The following is an 8776-nucleotide window of genomic DNA, read 5'->3' as shown; positions in this document are numbered from 1 at the left end:
GAGCTGCTTTAGTTTAGGGCTCGGGCTGGGCTGCCGGTGTGCTGGCTCTGGGCACTGCATGGGGGGTGTCTCCTGGTCATTGCTGCTGCTTTCTCCTCTTTGGTTACTCCCTGGTGAGGCTGTTTGCTCCTCCTGCACTACATGCAGCTTTGGTCCAAATGGGACTCTAAGTCATTTTTCTTAGAGATTTCTTCCTGATAGCAGAAAACCAGGAAAACTTAGTTCCACCTCCCAAACTTAAATTCTGAAACCAAGGCACATCTCTCCTGTCCCCTTTATTTTCCATGTTTAGCCAACTACTTCTTGCCCTTCAGCACAGTTGCCAGCACTGGTAAGCAGCCCGTGTGCAGTGTCTGGTTCTGGGACAGCTTCTGAGCTTCCAGGAGCCCTGGGCACCTCCACCCTCGTGGCCTTCGTGCCTGGCAGCGTGGCTCGTCCCCGCAGTACAGACGCCACATTGTGAGCGGTCACTGCCGGCTCTGCTGCCTGGCTCGGATCAGGGAGCATCTAGGTCAGCAACAGGGGTGAGAAATTCAGGGAACAGCAACTGGGATGCTCTGATTTTCAGGGCCATTTTATTCCAACCCCTTTTCTCCTCTCCCCATGTGTCATCTGGAGAAGGCCAGAGCAGCTCTGGCCAGGGCTGGGGCAGGGAATGGGGAAAGGCAACTGGTTGTCCTCTGTTATTTCCATCCTGCCTTCTGGGAGCGTGGGGAAGGGAGCCAGCCTGTGTCCAAGGTACATCCCGGACTCCGGCAGAGTGGCACGCAGCTCCGTCATCTGTCTGTGCAGTGCGGAGGAGGAGGTGTTGGGTACCCGCTCTGTTACCCAGATTTGGTTTAAGCTTCCCTTGATGCTTTTCTGAAAAGCAGCACTGAAATGCTCGCTCTCTTGGCTGGAAAACCCCTATCACCCACATAGCTCCAGCGTATCTGTCTGGGGGCCGTGCAGGATAACGCGGTAGCGGGCCAGCTCCCGCTCGCTGCCGGTTTGCGGCTCTGGCCCCTGTGCTCTTGTCGGTTCGGCTCCTGCAGACCCCGATGGCGGCGGCAGCGTCGCACCCGTGCTCCGTGCGTGGGAGATGCGGGGAGGCGGCTGTTGCAAGAAATACGTGCGTCTGGGCAGCACGCGTGGGTGCTCGAGGGCTGCCGGGGTCCGTGTGCCGTTTCTCAGCCTGTGGGGTATTTTGTGGAGGAGGGAAACTGCAAATACGGCACATGGGGTAAACGTGCTGCACTTTCTTCTTGCCAGTTGTTACACAGCGTCAGAAGAGATCTTCTGAACCATCCAGCTCTTACTGCCTGTCACAAGCAACCACGTCCTTTTAGTTCTGTTTGTAACCCTATTAGTTCAATTTTAATTGTAGTAAGAAGGGATCACAACACCCTTTTAGGCAGCTGCTCCTCAACCTTGATCCGTGTTGGCTAGATAGCTCCCTACTTTTATTCCTGGCAAGCTTACCCTCCTTATTTGTCTGTTGTATGCTGGCATTAGGAGTTCTTCTCTGCTCCTTGGTGATAATTTTCTTGGTGCACTTACAAAGAGCTGTTACTCTTTTTCTCAGCCTTCATTTTTGCTAGTGTGAACGGGGTAAATCTCTTCTCCACCTGTTGAGATGTGTGGTAGCCGGATCATCTAAGCAGAACGGTAGATAATGGTTAGGACATGTAAGGCTGCAGGGGAACAACCCCTTCCCTCAGCTCTCCCTTTCAACTTGGAAGAGGACATCGGGAGTTACTGTGTCTGGATTTGGGTGTCCTGCTACAGGATGGATGCAGAGAAACTGGAGCAAGTCCGGCGGAGGCTACCAACGTGCTCCTGGGGCTGGAGGAAAAGGCATATCAGGAGATGCTGGGGGAGCTGGTTTGTTCAGCCTGGAGGAGAGAAGAGGGGAGTCCGATTGCTGCCTTCCACTACCTGCTGGGTGTTACAGGGGGGATGGAGCCAGGCAGTCCCTATTTCCAGTGGAAATACCTTGCTTTATTCCCAGTTTGTTTAAGCAGCGTCCTGATGATGATTACAGTCCTGTGGCCAATCCCAAATTTTCTTTCTCAGTTATTCACAGGTGATGAACTTCTCTTAGGGCAAGGGTTGGTCTTAAACATCATTCCATTTGTAGTGTTCTTGCTCTCCAGTTTTCTTCATGACCCATGAAATTCTGTTTTTCCCTTGATGAACTCCCACGTTGGAGTCATCTTCATTTCTCAGTCTCCCAGTTATTGTGCAAAGGTCAAAGTGAGAATACTAAGATGTGGTACTTCAAGACATGGTTTAGTGGACATGGTGGCATCAGGTATATGGTTGGACTTGATGATCTTTGAGGTCTCTTCCAACCATAATGATTCTATGATTCTACTAAATCAAACTGGTTTCAAAACAACCTTTAAGGGCCTCGCTTGTCTGGTATTTCCCCACTCTACTAGCACCTGTTACCATCTCTCCTTTAGCTGCTTCCATCTTCTCACTTCTGGTATTAAGCCCTGTTTTTATCCAGCTTAAATAGCTTTTTGCTGGACATCCTCCCAAAAATGTAGTCCTGATCACTGATATTTCTGTTGTCTAGAGCATGCTAACAAACAAGTTAGCAGGCATCAGCAATGTCACCTTTCCAACATGTGGATGCTTTCCTTTCCTCCTTGGCAACACTGATCCCTCGAGGGACACGCCGGCAGCTCCTCCTGGCTGCTGGGCATCAGTGTTAGGTGAGGGCAAAGTATGTGCCAGGGCGAAAAGCCAGGGGTACCCTCAGCCTCCCGCCCCCAGCCCATCTATTTGGCTATCTGCCTTTGTGGTTTCTCTCAGTGTGGCAAGAGATTCGGGAAGGTACGTGGGGAAAGGTGGGGGGATATGCAGGGGCTCTTTTAAACCAGGGAGAAGCCCTGGTGTGGGAGGTGGCCTTTGCCAGAGCAAGCGTTGGGATCAGTGGTTCCTGGTGCTGCTGTCTAATAATTGTTCTTTGCTGTGGTCTAGATGAAGATCTCTTTCAATGAGACAAGTTTGCAGACTATGTTTGAGTACCCGTCAGAGAGCTCACTGGCCGAGGAGGAGGAAGAGGAAGGACATGCTTCTGAAACAGAGGAGGACAAATCTTGCACCTTTTACGTTCCACGCCCAAATAGCACCTTCCATCCCAATACACCGAACTCAGGTGAGCAAGGCACTGTGTGGGTGCTGTGGGGTCACTGGTGGTTTCCTACAGACCCTTACGGGTCTCCACACAGGTGGAAATGCTAATGGAGGTGATTTCTGCCAGCAGAATCAGGGCTTAGTGGGGACAGGGCTCAAACCTGAACAGGGAACTGCAGATGGGCAGCTTCCATGCTGTCCCTGCCAGGATCCTGATCCCCCTTCCTTTTGGGGTGGTGAGAAATATTTACATCAGCTTTGTCCTTCCAGCAGATTTATCCAGCTACACCCCAAAGCACTCCGTAAAGTTCAGCGAGTGGCAGGAGCAGAAGTATGAGGAGATGCCTGCTGCAGAGGGACCCCTCCCAAAGGAAGCTGATTCCCATGGGAACCAAGTCATGGTGAGACTTTAAATAAGCAAGTCTTGGCTTTTTCCTGCCGTGTTCTTATCCGGTGCTCGGGTTGGTCTGGACAGTGGATGGGGTGGGATGTGCCTTCCACCGAACACCGGTGTTTGTGTTTGCTGCCCACTGCACCCAAAGGGATCAACACAAGGACCCACTGCTACGAGCAGACCTGCCTGTCCCCACATGTGGAAAGGAGACTGAAGGCAGCTGGCACACTTTGTATGCCGGGGCATAGTTGGAGGGGGGAATTAAATGCAGTCGTTAGCCCTGGGCACGGTGCCAATGCCGCCTTCACCACCCAAAGGCGTGGGCACTTGTTTGCTTTCATTTATCGTCACTGATTTGATGACACCTCCATGACAACTCTGCTTTCCCCACAGCTCACCCCAGCAGAGAAGGCTGGACTCTCAGATTTCAGCAGCGAGCCTGCTCTGTATTTTTGATCGCTTCATCTTTGAGCCTGCAGCAGTGGCTGCTGGACACAACGTGTCAGCGCACCTTCCCAAAGTCCATGCGAGCACCACGGAAATAAACTTCTGGGTCCCTCCCTCACCACGGTTTTTGTTGGATCCTGATGCCAAGGGTGGACTAGATGCTAGCGAGCATCTTCGGAGAATATTTGCACTGGATTCTGGGACTTAACTACTACTTTTAAGGCGTATGATTTATTCTACCTGTGGCCTTGCATATTCCTTGTTCAAGATCAGCGGCTAATTAGGCAAGAAGGGCTCTGTAATCCCAGGATCACTGTAGATTCTTTTGGTGCTTATCTGAGTCTACTCATCCAGGCGCTGTAGTGAGGTCTGGACAGCTTTTGTAACACTTCTCCCATCAGAGGCCCCAGTGAAGAATGGTTCTGGAGCTGGAGCAGTGGGAGTATCTGGGAGGTTAGCTGGATGCATGCAAGTGGTTGTGATTTGACAGATAGATTGGGTGTCAGTTCAGAAAACCATTGAAGGTTCATGGTTTGTTCTCAGCGTGTTTCTGGGTCTAGTTTCACTGAACCGTCATGGAATTAATGTGCCAGTTATGTTCCTGTGAAGGAAGCTGAACGCACTGTGTGAGGGATGGGAAGGGGAATAAATGCCTTTAGCTTTAGGTGTCACTTTTGCACTGATCTGTAAAGAAGTGTCCAGACTGGCTTGAGCCTCTTGAAGATTCCCAGACACTGGCCATAGCTTTGATCTGTCCAGACCCAACTCTGGTGTCCAGTCTCTAGTAACTAATTGTGCCTCAGTTTCCCAGTTCCTCTTGTTGCTTTGTTCCAGCATCTAATGGGGCCAGGCCCAAGATTTAGCTGTCTTGGTTGGCAGGGAGGCTTCCTTCTAGCCATGTTTGCTCTGCTCCTCTAATGCAATTCACTCCTTTCTTCTGCAGAACTTGAACAAGGAATGTGTTGTGTTTTGTTTTTTTTTTTTTTCCCCCTAGGATTTTTATAGTTCTATTGTAATTGTTTAATGCAGCCAATATGCAAAGGAATCTGCTAGACTCTTCCATTTAAGTTTTCTACTACTGTAAACTCAGGGTCAAAATTGCACTCTGGAAAAGATGGAACACTGCTGCTAATGTGATTTCTACTTCTGGGATTAAAAGAGATGCAGTTGGAATAGATATGGCCTCTTTGGGCTTTATGAAATGAGTGGTATGCCAGCGTGTGGTGCTATCCAAAGGAACAGACTGGTATCTTTGATTAAATTTGATATTTTTATTGGTTTGTCTATTATATATAGGTGACAAATGTCTACTCAAGGTGATACTGGTCTATGAACTGAATATGCTCTGCATACCTTGCACTTGTTCTGGTATATTTTGTAGCAGCAGGAGGAAGATTGTTCTGCTGAAAAATATGGTCAGGACTAAATGTTAGGACGTACCTACTTCTAGCTGTACTCCTCTTCTGCCCTGGGTGCCTAAATATTTTGGGAAAGATAATGCAAAAAAATAATGAGATACTCAGCAGTTTTAGATGTTGACTGGAGGGGCCACAAAGGAACGCCTTCCACATCCTTGCACTTCTAAGGCTTGTCCTTTTCAAGCTAACTCGAGATCTGCTCCCTGCATGACCTCCCAGGAGTGGTACGGGGCTGGCAGCGCATCTGTCTGTGAGATGACACAAGTACTGTGGAAACAGCAGTGAATCCCATGGGCTTCTCTCATTAATGAAATACTTCAGGACAAGATGATGAGACTGGGGTAGAATGAAGAAAAATGCAGGACAGCCAATGACTGCTAGATTTAAGGGATGCGTAAGTTATCAGATAGGCGGAGTTAACCACTGAGCGATGCTCACAGCCAAAGGAGATCAGGGACTATGAAGAAAAGGTCACGCACGGCTTTTTCAGCAGAAAAGGCCGCAGTGAGCATCTTGCACTGTGGAAAAGCTCAGGCCAGTTTAAGGCAGCCTTGTTTCTAGATTTGCAACTTAACAAAACTGCAGGTGGTAAAACAAAAGCTGCTTGCGATTAAAGTTAGGGACAAGGTGTCTGAACTAGTTCCGAGTTCGTTCTGCTACAGATCAGTGAGGAATGCTAAAGCCAACAATATCCTGCAGCTTGTTCCACTGACTTCAGCCAACTGAAATGCTGCTCTGGTATTCTGCGTGCTGTTCTCGGTGAATTAGCTCTGTGCCTACAACTTCTTGGGTTAGGGCAGGCTCAGTGGAGGTGTGGGAGTGCAGAGTGTCCTTCTCAAGAGGAGCACGGAGTGCCCTGGTGTGCTGCTGACTGCTCTACTCCTTCTTCCAGTTTGCCTGCTCTACCTTGTAGCTGTGATTTGCACCTTCCCAACTGCTGCCTTCGCACTTCCCGGCTTTGTACTCTAATCACTCTCTGTACCAGATGAACTCTTAGCTTGCTCTTGGCAGAGCAAGGTCAATGCTGTTTTGAGGGCAGAAGCATTAGCTGGTAAGTCACCTCCTGGGATATGCTTCAGTGTCACTGTGCTCAAAATAAAGGGTATTTTTTTGTAGATGTCCACCCTGATCTCAAGCATTTGAGGATTAACATTAGTAGATCTATTAACTAAACTAATACCAAAATGCCTCTGAAAGGAAAATTTACTTCTGCAAAACAAAGACTTTTATTAAATGTGGCATCCTGGTACCAGAACAGCAGCTGTCCCAGGCCAACAGGACTTTTCCAGGTTGAAGAACAATTTTAGGAATGCTTTTGTCCATGTGCTTGTTTTTCCTTCTCTTTTGAAGTGCTTTGCGGCTCACTGGCTTTACCAGCATTCCCAATTTCTCCCTTCAGGACATCTAGCAATGTCTGAGAACTCTCCAGTATCTGGGAAAGAAAGAAACAAAAATAGCTTATTTTTTACATAAACTGTTTCTCTTATGACTTCCCTTCGAATTCAGCTGACCTACCTTACAGCAAGAGGGTTTCTCTAGCCCTTAGAATATCTAATTCTTGGTGATGTATCGTCCTGTCACACTGTGGGAATATCTGTGGAGGAATTTCTCTGGTTCATGCCTTTATTCTGAATAGAAACAGCTTAAGCAATTTATCTGTCTTGGAGCACAAGGGAGAGAACTTCCTGAAGCAGGCTGTGGGGTGAACTTTTTTTAAGGGAGATGTTGATACCTGGACTTTTTAGATCAGTATTAAATTGTGCTCAGCTGACCCAGTTTCAACTGTCTTCCCATGTTAAAAACACACACTTTAGGTTTCTTGCTTCAAGACTAACTCAACTCCACAATGACCTTAAGTCAGACTAAATATTTCCTTTTATTAATTTTCTCCTATTTTTAGCTTATACTGTACGTAATCTAACATTTCCACTTACTGTGCTCTAGGAAGCGAAGTTACAACAGGTGTAGGAGATCTTGCTGCCTGTCCATCTCACCATTTTAAAGCTTTAACACGGTGGACAACTGTAACAAAAGGTGATAGTAGGGTTGTCCCAAAGATCATTTACGTTCCTATGAACTTGTGGAAATCCCTAAGTGGTCAGAGAAGAGATCGAGGTAAGTGCCCCACAGGATGAGACACCAGTGGAAGGTGTTGGTGGGATCTTGCCATCTTGTCCCTGGAAGAAGGTGGAGGTCTGCGACTGTCAGCGGCTGGGGGAAGGCAAGGAGTGCGATTACGGATGAGAGATGTACATCCACAGGAAAGGAACTTTGTCACTGGTTTCTGTTTGCAGGACGTCTGCATCTCCTCTCCTAACCACCTCTGCTATTTACCTACTGTGAGCATATTTTAATTTCAATAAACATGAATTCATTTGTAGGCTGGGGGGTTGTGACTTGTATCTCAGGTAAAGTTTCTTTTAAAAGGGGCTGTTTGTTTGTGTAGCTTTACAACGCAATTTTTAAGCTATTAGATCTTTAGGTGAGTTCCCCCCCTTCACCCCAAACGATCAACTCTTGAAGTAGGCTGAGAAAACAGCTCCAGCCTCATCTGAAAAATAATTGTCATGGGAAAGCACTGACTTTGGGAGATGAAGAGGATCTGACACAGAGAAGTTGATCACATGCAAAAAACAAATGGGAAAGGGAGAATTTAGGCAGCAGCTAATAGGGGAAGGGGTGTTTTGAACCAAACAGTTCCTTGTTACCAATAGAAGGAAGATCATTGCTTATCTGAAAGCAGGCTGGAAAGGTCCTTTTGTTTTTTTAAAAAGCTGATCGGTGGGTAATTCAGAAGTGAATTCAGCTGTATCCTGGACGCAGGATCAAGCAGTCCCTGCCTGGCAGAGCTGATGGATAGGGGGAAGGTGAAAGGGCTGAGCCATCCCAGGAACCGAAGTAACAGTAACGGCCCTTGCACCCTTTGCCTCCTTCCCACCCCTTCACTGGTCCCACATTTCTAGTCTTTTAATGACATTATTTCATTAAAGATGGTAGAAATTAAATTAAAAGTTGGGCAAAAGGAGTGCCTGTCACCACAGGTTGTGGTTACCTGCATGACTTCATGGTCTTCTGGGTCAGTGACTTGTCTCTGGTTTCCTCCTTTTTTCCTCCTCAAAACGACGGTTTGTGAGGTGGGTTTGGTTTGGTTTGGTTTTGGTTTTTTTAGGGGTCCGTTCCAAGGACCATTTTGATGTGCTTGGGCAATATGCTTTCCCCGAGCTCAAACAGCACCAAAACAAGCCCCAGCCCAACGCCCAGCCTCCTCATTGCGGGGCACGGCGGGTGCCGGGAGCCCCGGGCGGGGGTGTTACCTTGCCGTAGGCCGCCTCGGTCTCGGCGATGGTCCTGTCCAGCTCGCCACGGGCAACCAGGTGCCGCGCCAGGCTCT

The 8776-nt window shown here is 48.2% G+C and overlaps 1 protein-coding gene across 1 annotated transcript in view; it reads left to right on the top strand.

Annotated features, from left to right (window-relative positions):
- The window catches only part of LOC104165365 (taperin-like), a gene marked incomplete at its 5' end in the record, with an annotated part of 16684 nt that extends 12708 nt beyond the window's left edge, over positions 1-3976 (top strand). Inside the window, 3 exons of the mRNA XM_009704964.1 lie at positions 2971-3148; positions 3400-3527; positions 3914-3976. Coding sequence (XP_009703266.1) covers positions 2971-3148; positions 3400-3527; positions 3914-3976 — 369 coding nt within the window. The remainder of the gene's footprint in view (positions 1-2970; positions 3149-3399; positions 3528-3913) is intronic.
- Between the last annotated feature and the right edge of the window lie 4800 nt (positions 3977-8776).

This window comes from Cariama cristata, unplaced genomic scaffold (genome assembly GCF_000690535.1).
Source record: "Cariama cristata isolate BGI_N322 unplaced genomic scaffold, ASM69053v1 scaffold32337, whole genome shotgun sequence".
NCBI lineage: Eukaryota > Metazoa > Chordata > Aves > Cariamiformes > Cariamidae > Cariama > Cariama cristata.
The sequence above is the reverse complement of the archived record's forward strand: the minus strand, read 5'-3'. Positions and strand labels throughout refer to the sequence as shown.